Source organism: Lissotriton vulgaris, chromosome 10 (genome assembly GCF_964263255.1).
Source record: "Lissotriton vulgaris chromosome 10, aLisVul1.2, whole genome shotgun sequence".
Lineage (NCBI taxonomy): Eukaryota > Metazoa > Chordata > Amphibia > Caudata > Salamandridae > Lissotriton > Lissotriton vulgaris.
Window position 1 is genome coordinate 268,626,609 of NC_141698.1, and position 15,805 is coordinate 268,642,413.

Here is a 15,805-nt window from a genome sequence, read left to right on the forward strand (position 1 = left end):
TCTGGATCAGAAGGGGCAGAAAGAAAGAATCTTGCATCAGCATGTAGCAGTGGCAGTTTCGTAGTGGCCCCAACATCCCTTCTAGTGTGGGACAGGCCAGAGGCGAAGCTGCATGACGCCACCTACTACTGCACGAGGGAATTGCTGAGGAAAATCACCAGATCCCGTCTGGTGCCTGGGATATTCATAGGTGAGAAATATGGGGTTAAAAGTATATACATCAGAAACAGGTGATCATCATCTTGTATCCAAGGAACCACACACAAACATGATTAGGTTTCACACTCATGTTCGCACAACTGTATGCAACATTGTTTATGGACACATTTATTGTACAATACCTACAAGATATTTCTGCACAGCCATGCTGTAGTACCTGCTAGAATATTGTATCTACCGAGAGCAAGTTGTTTGGGTCACCAGGGTCCACAATAACCAAGGCACACTAACCCTAGGCAAATTCCAGAGAATATGTGAAATGTTGCGACTAATCGGTTGCCACCTCATACACAAGCTGCCTCCGGTCCTTCCTTCACTGTGGGTCTCTGTAGATAGCTGCCGAAGCATAAGACAGATAGCAACATAACAACCTCAAAGGCAAAAGTGTTGATGCAAAGACGGGCCACTTCCCTTCATGTCTACAGGTGGGCAGAACAAATAAGAAAGAAGGCTGTGTTACAGGAAGGGGGTATGCTTGCTAATACTACTATGCCTCTGTTGCACCTCTATCGTACGCAGAAACCATACAAACAGGTCTTATACATTTTATTAGAATTAAATCACTGCTGTATCCAGAAACCGAAGAAAAGAACACATGAGGACCCTTGGGTGAGAGGAACAATGCAATTGCTGCAAAAAGGCTAAACACAGAATCTCCATTTCCTTTTGTGCTTCATCGCCCCTCTAAACATGAATTCCTTGCTGGCCAATGCTAGCACATTTTGCCACAGATGTTGAGGGGGTGCATATACTTTGATGGAGTCAACAAATACCGCTGCTTCGTCTACCAGCCAAATGGATGGTAAGCTTCTTCTATGTTGTACTGGTGCAACAATGGTGTTACACATTTTCCTGCTGTCTTTTCACAAGTTCACACACAATAATGCAAGTAGAAACAGTGAGTCATTTATCTCTCGAACTAGAGCTTTTGATGTTCCTACTGTGGCCAGAAGGCTTTATACGAAGAGTTACTACTCCTAATTATTATGTTTCAAGTGGGGCTTTGATCTGCATGGTCTGTCAGTAAACAGGTAATGTTCTAAAGCAATGTTATAGGATTTTCTGCTATTAGTGAGAGCTCCTACTGACTGATAGTCATGGACTGAGGTATGCTGGCCCAAGAAATACACTTGTTGCTACACTGTTGGTGTGGCTGGGTTTGACCTTCTTTGATTGTATCAAACAGATATTAGGTCAGAAATTGTTGGAGTCTAGCTTGCATCCATTACATTCTTCCACAATAAACCATGTAGTTGGCATGGACACGGGCTTATTGGAGGAACAAGATGGGAGTCGTTTCAAAGGAGGGGTATACTGTGGCACGCAGATGCTTCTCTAGTTTGATGCCTTTACGAGCTGCCTTCCATTGGTGCAGTGATCGTTTGTAAAAACAGAAAGTGGGATCTATTGAAGAGGAGATGGCAAGGTGGTTTGCTGTCCTATCTGTTTGGAGTATATAAACACATATATGAAGCATGCAAATTTGCAAAATGAGCCACTGTGCAAATTCCTAAGATCAGCGGTTGGTTAACTGCATACGTAGACAAAGGCATTGGCAGGAGATTTGGCATGCAAGTGTATTTACTATTTGGACTTGTCATTTTGGATGAACTCTGTGTAGAGTTACTGTTGCTTTCCTGTCTTGAGTTTTCTGAACCCCGTGGATTACGCACATTATGGACATTCATCCTACTTGTATTACATGTAGAAACCGCAACGGAGATCAAGCGTCTCTATGTGAGAAAGTCCGCCCAGCTCAGCTCCATCCTGTTATTTTTTTTTTTCAAAGACCTTTATTGTACACATCCAAAATGACACAGCATATGGCCTACAACCCTGGGGGCCGGCAGCGTTTGTCGACACAATATGTTCAGCGTTGTCTGGTTAACACAGCCATGAAGCCGATATCCCTGGGGTCCGGCGGCGCGTTAAGATAAGGTGTACATAATTCAAACAAATCGTGTATCGGATATCCCCTAGGCCTATGAGTTTTTCAATTTTTGTTGTATTTTTCTTAGTTTCCTTTAACCTGTAAACAAACCTACACGTTAACAATTCACACAACATTAGATCCACAAATGTTCGAATATATCCTGTTCTGGGATCAGAAATCGCAAACACTGCCTCCAGTGTGAAGTCCCCCAATGCACCCTACTTCGGCCCACAGGGCATCGCCTCCAGTCCCACTCCCCTTCTAGCTCCTCGTCGGAGCTGGCATCGTCGTCCTCCGGTAGTGGATCACACAGGTCCCCCCTATATGTATTCCACGCTGATCAGACCTTGTTCCATTTACGCGGGCAGGCTCTATTTACGTACACTGCCCGCTCTGTAAACATTAGCAGGTCCAGGTTACTGCTCCATTGTGCTAACGTGGGCAGGTCTGGTGCGCCCCATTTTTGCGCTATGTCTAGTTTTGCCAACATGATTGCCAACGTACCCCATATCAGCCCATATCTAGACAGGTCATTGGGATCCCAAATGTTCAATAAGCATTTACGTGGTTCAGGAGTCAGGGATACTTTTAACGTTTGTGACAGTGTGCGCATCACCTGACCCCAGTAGGCGGCTATCAGTGGCAATCCCAGAGGGTATGGAATAATGTACCCTCCTCCCCACAGCCTCGAAGACAGTAGGGATGCGAAGCTCTCTGTAGCTTATGTAGTGTGGTTCTCGTATAGTATATAAGGTGGAGGATTTTCAATTGTACAAGCCTGAGCTTTGCTGAAATGCCCACTTCCCTCTGGGACGCCAGCGCTTCGTTCCACTAATTCTCATCCATGTCTCCCAGTTCATCCACCCATCTATTGCGCAGTTTCAATGTAGGGTCTGCTTGGTTGTTTAATAGTTTTTTGTAAGTAAGGGAAGTGGCACTGCATTGCATATAGTCCGTGAGTAGTCTATCCTCTAACGGTGAGGATTCCGGGACTTCCGTGTCTGGTGGTATCGCCTGCAGCAGTGCGTGTCTTATCTGCACATATCTATAGGTTTTGTTGGGCCCTAAGTCATACTGTTGTTGAAGACGGGAGAACGGCACCACTGTTCCCTTGTCCCATAAGTCTCCTTCCAGATATGCCAATGTTGTCCCACTGTGTAAATCCTTTACTGCGTCTCAGCTGTCCTAGTGCCTTAGTGTCCCAGAGCGGGGTAAGCTTAGTAATAATACCCCTCCATCCCAGCTTCGCCTGCGCCGTGTGCCACAGCAAAGCTGTGTGTTTCGTGGGGCCTACCAATCGTGCCGTCTGACCTCTGTTGTAGAGCACTGAAAGCATACTATCTGTGCCCAGTGGAGTTCTGTCTGCCCTATACGCTGGGTCATCTCTGGGCGCATGAATCCAGTGGTTGATGATTTTGAGTTGGGCGGCCCAGTAATATAATTGTAGGTTTGGTAACGCAATCCCCCCCTCAAACCAACTTCTGTTCAGCTTGACATGTGCAATGCGCGCTGGCTTGTTACTCCATAATAGGTTGGACACCAGCGTTGTGACTTGTCGGAAATATCTCGGCGGGACCGGGTAGGGTGAGTTTTCCAAGGCATAGAGGAACCTCGGGAGGGCCATCATTTTATAGAGCGCCGCCCTTCCGAGGAGCGTCAATGACAACGAAGCCCAATGTTTGACGTCAGTACGGAGTCGGGCCAGGGGTGGAGTCAGGTTTTTGTCAAAGAAGTCTGATGGGTTGGTAGTTATATGGATACCAAGGTATTTGAATGAGGACGTGGTCAGCTGCAGTGGGCAGTTGACGTCGAGCTGAGGCGCAGGTCCTCTTAGAACGTAGAGGACTGACTTCGACCATTTGAGAGTGTACCCCGACGATGCCCCGTAGTCGTCGCACAGTGCCAGTAGGGCTGGTACACTCCTGTCTGGGTCCGTCAAATATACCAACATATCGTCGGCATATAAGGACACACGGTCCTCCCATCCCTCCTTCCAGCTAATGCCCTTTAATAACGATGTAGTTCTAAGCAGTGTCGCCAGTGGTTCCAAGACCAGGGCAAACAGTAAGGGGGAGAGGGGGCAGCCCTGCCGGGTCCCTCTCGCTAGATGGAACGTACGCGAAATGTGGACGTTAGCTGTTACGTGTGCCACCGGGTTTGCATATAAAAGCCGCACCCAAGCTATGAATTTGGGGCCAAAACCCATACGTGTCTGGACTGCAAAGAGGTGACCCCATTCTACCATGTCGAACGCCATTCTGGCGTCCAATGAAAGGATCACTGCTGGTTCTGTTAATGACGTGGCTCGTGCTATCACACCATGTACCCGTCGGAGATTGAGTGCTGTGCTCCTGTGCGGCATGAAGCCAGACTGATCGGGGTGTATCAGTGATGGGAGATGGGCCGTCAATCTCGTGGCTAATAGTTTCGCAAGAATTTTGACTTCAGCATTAAGGAGAGAGATTGGGCGATACGATGTGCAAGCCGACGGCGGCTTGCCAGGCTTTGGAGTCGCCACTATTGTGGCTGTCCGCTGATCCAGCGGGAGTTCCGTCTTCTCCCGACTCTCCAAGTACATGGCCAGCAAAGGCGGGCCGAGTGTACCTGACATTATTTTATACCACTCTATGGGGATCCCGTTCGGGCCTACCACTTTCCCTGACTGTATCGCTTGGATTGCGAGTTGAAGTTCCTCAATAGAGAGGTCGGCTTCCAAATCCTGGACCGCATCTTGTGTAAGAGTTTGGATCGCTATATGATTCAGAGAATCCAAGGCTGCATCTTCTGTGATTTCCCGGTCCGAGGTGTAACCCTTCTCGAAATGGTCCGCTAGTGTGTTTACAATCTCCTCTGGGTGTGTCTGTAGACCGTATGCACTAGTGTGTAGTTGCTGAATGCCTCTAGTGCCCCTCCTTTCTTTTCTAACCAGGCTAGCAATTTCCCAGCCTTATCCCCTACCTCGTAAATTTTGTGGGCTGTAGCTGATATATTGTCAAGTACTCGCAGTCGGAGATGTTCCTTATGTCTCGCTGGCCTAGCTGTAGAGTGTGAGCTGTATCTATTGTGGGATCTGCCGCATGGGACTCATTGGCAGCATGTACTGACCGTTCTAGCTCCGAAAGTTCTTGTCTCTGCGCTTTTTTGTGCCCCGTAATGGAGGCCATCGCCTGGCCACAGAGGACTGTCTTGTACGCTTCCCATAGGGTCGAGGGGGAGCGCACTGAGTCTGCGTTTTCAGTAAAGTAGAACTTGGTTGCTGTCTTGAGAGCCTTCCTGACGCCCGGGATTTTCAAAAAGTTAGGATATATGGGGTATATCCTTTTGCGAGTCTTTGCTCGACTAAGTAATGTCAGAACTACCGGAGAATGGTCCGATATTCCCCTGGGCTGTATTTCGATGGTATCCACATCGTGTATACCGTCCCCCAACCCCAAGAAGTAATCTATACGTGATAGGCTATTGTGTACGGCTGAATGATAGGTGTACTGTCTCGCGGTTGGGTGCCTGTGGCGCCAGATATCTATCAAACCTATGGCCTCCAGGAAGCCGTGGAAGCTGGTGGGGCTGGGTGCATGCGCCACTGGGAATTTATCCAGCGTCGGGTCAACCACTGCGTTGAAATCACCCCCTATAAAGGTGTCTCCCGCCGGGAGGTTGAGTAAAAAGTCTCCTAACGCCGGCAACGCCACTGTTTGAAGTGCGGGCGGGATATACACTGAGACAAAGGTCAGAGGTCGACCCTCCCGCTGTCCGTGTAGCGCAGCGAATCTGCCATGATCGTCTACTGTGTGATGCAAGAAAATGAAAGGGGAGGTCTTCTTCGACAGTACACTCGTCCCCCTAGAGCCGGAGGTAAATTCTGAGTGTGCCACCATCTTGTAGCCTGTACGATCTAGCGCCTGGCATGCTCTACCTGTGAGGTGTCTCCTGTAGCAGAACCAAATGTGGGCTCTGGCGCTTAAGGGCCTGCTTCACCAGACCTCTCTTGATCTTGTCTCCCAGTCCCCGCACGTTCCAGGTCAACACCTTCAGGGGTGGGACTGTTGTATGTTGTAGTATGCCGCTATATGCGGTATCCTGTGACATAGGGAGGCAGTTTAAATGGGAAACTCTGTGTTGTCCCCAATAGTGCTGTGAATCTAGCGCCCCAGTGCGTGGTGTGTGGGTTTCCTTCGTCGTTTCGTGTCGCTACGTGCATAACTTGATTCAGAACAACCAAAACATAGGAACATTCTCCCCCCTTCCCCCTCCCTGCTCCCCTGCTCCACGGACATAACACCGCCCGCCTCCCCAACCTAGCAGAGTGCTTAACCCCATCCCAAACCTTCGTACTTGCTTGTGGGGGGTAAAGAGTCTTGTTACAGCGTCGGCTCCATCCACCTTACTCAGCTTCTCCCTGTTTTGAGTCCAAGGGCAGCCCGCCCAGCACCGGAGAAGATCTTCACTATAGTTGCGAGATTGCGGTTAGTCAGGAGTCTGGTGGACGCCTACCTTCCTCCGACCCTGCCTCCGACGTCCTGTCCAGAGTATCTGGTCCCGATGTCTGTGTGTCCGTATGTGGTCCTGCATGCTGGTTTCGATGTCCTCTGTTGGAGTGGTGCGGTGCCTCCACCTGTCGCCAGCCCTCTAGCCAATCCTGGGCTATCTCAGGCTTGTCGAAAAACCATGTCTTACCGTCAGCCACCACACGTAATTTCGCTGGGAATAACATTGAATAGGGCAGTTCTTTCGCTCTCAGCGCTTTCTTGACCTCCAGAAAGTTCTTCCGACGCCGGGCCACTTCCGCCGTATAATCGGGTAAGAACGCCAGCGTTGAGTTGTGGATCTTGATGGGTGGCGAGACTCTTGCCGCTTGTAATATGATGTCTCGGTCCCTGAAGTTGAACAACCGGGCCAATACCGGACGTGGTGCAGTACCCGGCTTCGGTGCTCCGCCGGACACTCTATGCGCACTCTCGACTGAGAAAAATTGGGACAGACCTTTGGGTTGCAGCTTAGACTTTATGAGATCTTCGACATAGAGGTCCATCGCTCTTTTGCCTTCCGATTCTGGAATACCCAAAATGCGCACGTTGTTTCTCCTCGAGCGCCCCTCCTGATCATCCAGCTTCTCTTGTAGGTGCTTGGTTACTGCCTCCATGCGTTCCATTGCTAGCTGCAATGCTGAGGTGTCTTCCACTAGGGATTTCGTGACCACTTCTACCTGCGCCACTCGCTCCAACATTTTGTGGAAATCTGCTCGTAGTAAGTTCACATCTGTGGAGATTGACCCTACCGTCATTTGCACATTGGAGAGTGTCTTCATGATGTCTTCCAGTGTCACCTTCTTGGCCCCCTCTAAATCTTGACCTTTGCCTGTGGAGGTGCGCCCCTCTGTGTGAGGTGGGTTATGCTTTTCGTAGGCGTATTTGTTTAGCTTGTGTCGACATATTTTTAGGTCTTCTGCCTGCCATGATGTCATTGTGATCGTGCCACAGGGAGGGAATTATATTAAGGCAGTATTCGTATTAACGTCCGTGTCCCCGACCCTGCTCCGTGGCGGGCAGTACTGCACTGAAGCGGCCTGTAGTGGGGAGACGTCACTACTGTTCAGGCCCACTGCACTCAGAGACCGGTGGCTCAGGGGGTGTGCCAGTGTAGTCGCCGTCAAGGGCTGTGGTCAGTCCACTCTCGCTGGAAATGGCCTTCTATATCAGGATTTTGCTTTCTGCTAACTCACGGTAACAGTTTATAGGTATGTCAGCTCACGGCGCTTTAGTCTGAGTGCCACGTTTTGGTGTGCTGCTAGTCTTTTGGGGTCCCCAGCACGGCCCCTGTTGACTGGTACCCGATGCACTCCTGCAAGTCTGCTGTCTTTGTATCGGGGTTCTCTGCTCTGCCGCGTGTGTTGGAACTTCTGTGGGTCACGCTGGGGCACTTATTCCCCTGGCTGTCTGATCTATGTGGTTGGGGGATTCCCAGTAGCGGCCCGTCGTGTGTTTGTAGACCTTATTCTGCTGGTGTGGCTGCAGGCAATTTTATTTGAGGTCTGGTCAACCCCGGTTATCAATCAAGGGGTGGGAGGGGGGGGCATCCAATGTAACATGCGCCATTCTCTTACCGCCGCCGGAGTGCAGCCATCACACCTCCCATTGCCTCTTATACACTTCGCAAGGCCTCTGATGCCTACAGGATGGGACCGTGTATTATCTGGTAGGAACGCCGCCCTATGGAGTCGAGCAGGCTTGCTGTTTCGCTCTCAGCGCCGCTTCCGTGGCTTCGGCGTCTCACTACTTCGGGCCGCGGTGTCTAGCGCCCACCGATGTCCGTACTGAAGTGTGCGCCGCTGTCCCCCAACCTCCGGTGTGCAAGCCAATCTTCAGATGCGGCCTCCTTCGTCTTCCCGACACGTTTGCACCACCGGCCCAGCAATGACGACCGTGTCCCATTTACTGTCCGCTACGCCACACGGTAGCGCGTCCGTTGCGAACCCCCCTGCTGTGGTGTTTTGGGGCTGCGACAGTCGTTCCGCGATCGGAGCTTTAACTCAGCTGCTCCCTGCGCGGTTGGGTCTCGTTGCTCACGCGTCTGCCTGGGGAGAGTAACAGGCCTCTGGCAGACCGCACCGCCCCACTGGCAATGAGGCGATCCGTGCCTTCTCTTTGGCCCCGAGCTACAAATAGGGCGCCGGGGAGATTTCGCCTTCGGGCGCTGCTTGTGCGGATCTTCCGGTGGGGTGATTTGCTTCGGCACCTCCGGAGTTCCGGGCACTTCCGACTGCTTGTAGCCGATCGCCACTCACTTCCGCTGGGGCTTGTGTTCACCTGATGCCGGTGCTGCGTCCACGCTTACAGGCCTCACTGCCGTCCTTCGTGGCCAGGCAGGTTCCCGACTTCGGATTTTCACCGGGATCGGGTCAGACTATGCCAGCTGCCTTCAGGTCTCGGGATCCGCCTCTTCGGATGGATTTAAAACGGATCATATGAACGGATGAGTAGAACATGCCGGTACGCTCCGAGAGCTCTTTCGCTACGCAGCCGCCATGCTTGGCTGTTAGCCACGCCCCATCCCATCTTGTTATTCTTGGCATTGCGTTGCTCATCGTTTTTTACTTTGACTATCCAAATCCGTTTTTCTCCAAGAGATGTAAAGTTTTCCAAGGAAAGGTAAAGAGAAACGTAATCGATAAGAATATTCTTAAAATAGCAATTCAATTAACTTTTTATGTGGTTTAATTTGTCCTCGAAAGCATTTGTCATCATCATCATCATCATCACTGTGATTCACATGGTGCTTCAATTTTTCTGTGACCAAGAACTTTGTCTGTTTATTGGTCTTAGTGGGCATGTCTGTGTTATCCACTGAGCGCCATCACTACTTCTTCCTGAGCCAGCTTTGTCTTAACCGTCAGTGCTGGCCATGCAAATCACATCACAGAAACCTTCCTATAGATTACTGGGGCAACTCCTCTGTGGGGTCTCTCCAGTACCATTCATACAGCGGCTACAACCCTCTACGACACCCTCCAGCTTTCATTACTTCCTAGGTGGCCCAAAGGGTTTCTGCTGAAGCATTATCATCAGTAATGGATGGACACATTGATGCAGAGAGCAGTGGTGCTTCGTCAGCCAGTTGTAAAAAATCTGCAGGGCAGAATCAAAGTGTGTGCAATATAATTCAGTTCTATATGTCTCATAAGCAAACCTTTTCAACTCATCTGAAATCAGTGCCTCTTAAAACAACTTTACTTTGGATCCCTTGGGGTACTACAGCAAACAATGGAGCATGGTACGAAGCACGGAACACAATTGCAGATGGGCCGTACTTACACCACACCTTCAAACTATTAGTTAATTTTCATCCGCACTGTATCTTGCATAGATGGACAGGGAACACAGGCGGGCACTGACAGGGATTGTGACATCTAGAGGAGTAGGGATTCGAAGAGTATCCTACTATAACCCATTAAGTAACCTCTACATCCTTTGTGTAATCGCAGAGATGTTCAGGACCAACCACAGATTCATACCGAAGGTTTCTAAAGATTTCAATTAGAGTATACCAGTCACTCTACAATATTTTCTCCTGAATCCAGCAACTCAAGCAGAAATGTCTCTTCAATCACAGGAAATTAAGTGTTGTCCAATGATCTACCTGGTCAAAACCAAGTGTAAATTAAAAAATCCAACCTTTGTCAAAACAGGGCAAACTAGATGGACCGGGAACTGCTTTTGCTTCCGGTATGTTAAAGTGAATCGGTCACTGCATGGTGCCATGAACACGCACTTCACAGAGGCATCACAGCAACAGCAGTTGTCTATGAATACGTTCCACTGTAGGATATTTGTAGAGCACCAATCTAGAAGCGGTACCAAACTCTACTGCCTTGATATGTAAACCAGGATTGAAATAAGAGTGAGTCAAGGCCTTATGTGAGCGAAACCCCCCTACCCTCTGCTTTATGCTCAAATTGCTTGTGGTGGGCTTGTAAATAAACACTGCTATATTGCCATGCATGCATGTTAATACTGAGAAAAGTCTGACAGGAAAAACTAGAAGATGGAAAAAATAACACAATTAAAGGTGCATGCAAACTAAAAGAGAAATAAAGAGCGGAAGAATGATAGACTCATTAATTTCCATACATTTTCACTTCACATCCCCTCCATAAATTACCTTCTTCGAGTTCAAAGGTTACGATGGCCACACCAGCATATTCAGTAGGATAAAGTAATTCTAGCACTTCCCCTCCTCCGTTTCTTGGCCTAAGAAAATGGATGAGTAGCTTGTCATGCATCCGATCATCTGACATGATGCTTGGAACTTTGTGAACCTGGACCTTTCTGTAATCCCTCGTCATCCTGGGGAAAAGTAGGGAGCAATCTGGGCTGCTGTTACCTCACCACGAGGGTTCAAGCAAGTCAACAGACTGAAAGACAAATAAAGCAAGGTAAACCAATATGCTCAAAATACACAGTGGCATCAGTGCATCAAGAAATGTATTGTTGATCACCATTCAACATGCCCAAACATACCCAATCCTTGCATACAAAATGCATTTGAAATAGGTGAGCATTTTTAAGTGGCGCAAAATGCATTGGGTATAGGAATTCTGAAGCTTCATTTATGGAGAACATCTATCATATGGTTTTATGATATCTGGAACAAAACGTTTTTGCAATGTGAAAAAAACATGTGTGATATGGGTTGATGCCGGAAACAAACTTTACAAAAGGATGAAATAAGAAAATATGGAGTAATAATAACAAACAACATACTGAAATGTTAACCTGAAATTTATTTCATCATAAGAAAAGTGGCTTTCTACAATAGGTGTTCTCAGTTACTCCAATATAAAATATGCAGGTTCACAAGTTTTGTATGAGCCTAGTGTCAAGGTCTACCGCGTGAACCCATGAGAACACTGAAATCATAAATTACATAGCAACTAATCATGAGAAAGTAACTCTAAAATCAGGAGTGCTTTATCAGACCCCAGTGGATCACTGTAGTGTTATGCAATATGATCGGATTTTACGGATTTTAGGTGTAACCTCACTTGCTCCGTGTAGATGGAAAAATACGCGTAAGCTTCATAAAAGTCTGAATGCCACAGAATAGAGAAGCTAATACTTCAGCAAAATCACACACACAAGGCAATAATTACAATATGTAGCACATAAATACAGACCACTCGCTTCTCTTTGGGCTGAGTGACAGCGGCAGAGCCCTACAGGCCCTTTCAGCCCACAAAGTAGCAGAGCATGTCACTCATGTGGAGGAGAAACTTCACTGAGGACTAGAGAGAACTACAGTCTATCTCCTTACTTCGACACTGGAACGCAGAACATGGCCATGTGGAATGATATCACCAAAAGGGTCAATACGCTGGAGGTGGAGGTTCACATGGGGGTTGAGAGGAGGCATGTGAAGGATAAGTCTACCAAGACAGAGGTAAAATAGATTGTGCCCGGAGTTAAACCCAGATCACATCTCCATCACAACCCCATGAACAAGTGTAATTTCTCCACCATGCATCCTGACCTGTGGCATGGTCTGCCTGTTTCAGATCCACACATTTCCTCCTCCGCCAACGTAAAACACTCCCCACTAATATGATCATATTGGTATATGACAGAGATGCCAGGCATAAGACGTATTGCCAAAAATTAAATCAGATGGCAGAGCAACAAAACCGGAGGACAAAGCTAAGCAATTATCATAAATTGTTGACATGTCTACCCCAAGTGCACGCAACAGAAGCGTCTCCTGCATGGGTGGCAGGGCCACCAACAGGATTGGCACAACACCCTATTCTTAATATGCTGCCAGATGTGTGTCCAAAAACACACAAGAGAAAATGGCAACCAATATTGTCCAATTCGATCACCACCACTATATCAATAGACAACAGTCTTTCAATACACCACAGAATACATATATTTCATTGATACATCCTCGCTGGCACACAAATTCATTATGTCACTGTCACCAGTGCAGAGCATGTATTTCAAGCCACTCTGCCACCTGCCACCACCTCTATTGATGTTTGCATGCCTGCAGTCATGTGGACTGGCCGCTCACAGCAAATGGATTACAAACCTCGTTCTGAACCAGTACTCATCAATGCAAGTCCTCTTCGGTACAATGTGTAGAAATACTCAGCCAAAATATGTTTTTTGTTTGCCTCTGTGCAAAAAAATTATTTCTGCAATTCACGGGATTGTTGTGTCAACAAATTGAATATTAACTGTCTCAACACATCACACATACTCATGACATGTGCAACGTTGTTATCATGAACCCTTTGGGTGGAGCAAAAACTGTGTGCCTAACAGCTTCTCCACAAAGTGTAGGTGACGCTATATCTACATATAGGGTATATTGGGATGACTAAGCACTATCTCCAAATATGCCACAATAGCACAGCCTGTGGATGGATGAGTGGCAAATATGGCTAAACCTCAATTGCCAGCAAGTTTGTGACATCTACATCAACTTTGTGCTGACTACTACAAATAAATGCCAAAAGTGAACCTATAAACAAAAGTGCAATGGTTACTCAGAAGCTGAACAATGGCCCCACCGTGTCACTTTCTAGCACCTTCAGCACAACTCTGAGATCGAAGGATATTTGACCAAAGAACTGAAAGTACTATCCTGGTGATGTGTCCCTTTTCAAAGCTGCAGCTCTCCAAGGGGTCAAAACGCTACACTGAAGCCTACTCTAGGGGACCCTCTACAAACACTACCTCATCCCCCGGTCAGCCGTAAGTCAGGTACGTACCAGATGAACTCAATGTACCACCAATTCCTTACTGCTACTTGTGTGAACCTACAATGATCATGATTTTAGAATGCGCAGCTAACTTCTAAGGCTATGTTCACATAAGAAGCACTCATGGCACTAACAGTTCTTAACACACCTTACGGTCTGATGCAGCAGAGTCAATTCTATGCTCCAGGTACCCACAACACAAATGTGGCCCACATTCTGCCAATCGATCACGTGTACGTCGCAGTCACTAGGCATCACCAGCCTAATAGGAGTCAGTAGACTAATGTGAGTTGTTCCTTCTTCCATAGGATTTGGAAACTTCGAATTCGTCTATTATGCTGTTCCTTCGAATAATAGTGGGTGGAGTGCAATTCCAATAAAGAACCCACATCAGCCTTCAGGCTGGCATCTCAGCAGCCACCTTAATCGCAGAGGATGAAACACACAATGACATCTACCATAATAATACTGCAAGTCACAAGTTTCCCTTGTATGGCAATAATTCAGGTTGCAAGTCTCCAGCCTCAAGGATCAAGGCCATGGATGTATGTCCCAAGAACGCAGGATTTATTGGTCCACACTAAATATCCTGTAGATGCCCCAGTTGAGTACCCACCTAGTCTTGTCTCCACTGCCACAGCAAATGCATAACCCAGGACCGCAATGGTTCTCTCTCTCAATGCTACTGCAGTCTCCATTTCGCAAGCTCCCAGGATTTAGGCACTCCACATGGTCAACAAGGAGGCCAATTGAAACAGTCATACGCCAGGGATTAGCTTGGGAGTTTTCTGAACAGCTAAGCTCCATGCATTGTGGACTCAAGCACATGGAGGGGTCCATGAGCTCCATGAAGAACCGCCTGCAGGACCAAACTCGGGTGCTGGAGACATAACCAGAGCCTGAAGCATATCCACCATATGCTCTGAACATCTTCTAGTTCCACCAGGTACATTTCTATAAGGTAAGACCGGAGAATGCAAGGTGACACAATGATGTCCTGCACCTCATAAAGGCCTTTGCATTGAGGGGCCAAGTTAATTCTGCAGGCCCTAGTCATGCCCTTGGGATATCTGGTTAAGAAATAAGCTACTTATCTGTAATTGCAGTTCTCAGCATTGGTATTGTTCTTGGATTCACATGCTTGGGTCATTCCCTGTCACATCAGGAACCTCCAGTTACAATTATAGCAGTATAAAATATCAACAGGCCACAGGAACAAGATTTAAAAACATTAGATCAGTGGCCTATTCACCAACATAGAAATTACCAGATCTTCAGCTACTGAGGTGCAGGTTCTCTGCATCCTATTCACCCCAGAGGCAAAATTTCATATTTCAGAGCACTTGCATGAGCAGGCATAATTAAACTGTGAGCTTCAAAACAGGAAGAAGATAAGGCCCCATGTGAATCCATGAAAGATACCAATGCTGGAAATGAAAAATGTCCTAGCTATCATAACAAAAAGTTGAAATTCAATTAAGAACACAAAGCTCAGGATTATGCTTTCCTTTCGTCACTTTATTTCAACAGCAGCCATTTTAAAACACCAATAATACATTTTATTTACCCCAAAACATTAAGAACAAGCATTGGCATAGCCAATAGGTCTCGCCTTTGGGACATTATGAGTGTTTAGTCATGCAACAGTTGATGTTGCATCAAGGATATTGTGCTGCATAATTACATACTTATAAGATCCCAAAGGCGAGACCTATTGGATATGCCAATGCTTGTTTCGATCTTTGCACACACCACACTGCTCTTTCAGTTCTCCTAAAGGAAAGAGCCTTTTTACCTAAATGTCGAAGGTCAAAGGTCAGTGGAAGCATGTATGAAGACAGCATACCTATGCTGCACCATAGGTGACCCAAACAATAACTTGAGCAACTCAAATGACGTCACAGCACATGGCTCATGCGTCACGTTACGTTAAAATTATTTGTACCGCACACTTTCACCAACGGTTTCATGGCGCTCTTGACAAGTACAGTGATCTAGGGCGAGGGGGTTTACTCGTATGTAGACTGGAATAACAGGGTTTTTAGTAGTCTGCGAAAGCAGTCGTAACTGGGACATAGACGAAGTGTGGATGGCAGGGAGTTCCAAGTGGAGGGGGCCAGAACAGAGAAACTCAAACCACCGTGCTTTTTGCGTTTGAATTTGGGGACCACGAGGAGGTTAAGAGATGCTGAGCGGAGAGCTCTGTGGGGGATGTAGCGTGTCAAGACAGAAGAGATGAAGGCGGGGGCTGAATCAGAAAGGGCCTTAAAAATGCTGTGCATCCCAGCTTGAAAGTACAGCGCTTGGATACAGGGAGCCAATGTAGACTACGGAGAAGGGGAGTAACATGCTGATGTTTGGGCTGGCGGAAAATCAGGCGGGCAGCCTGGTTCTGC

General features: G+C 47.5%; 1 protein-coding gene across 1 annotated transcript in view; it reads right to left on the reverse strand.

Annotated features, from left to right (window-relative positions):
- LOC147685100 (uncharacterized) overlaps positions 1-15,805 on the reverse strand; it is a 142,192-nt gene that overhangs the window by 66,863 nt on the left and 59,524 nt on the right. Inside the window, exon 2 of the mRNA XM_086940988.1 lies at positions 10,808-11,060. Within this exon, the coding sequence (XP_086797114.1) occupies positions 10,808-10,991 (184 nt within the window). The 5' untranslated portion in view covers positions 10,992-11,060. The remainder of the gene's footprint in view (positions 1-10,807; positions 11,061-15,805) is intronic.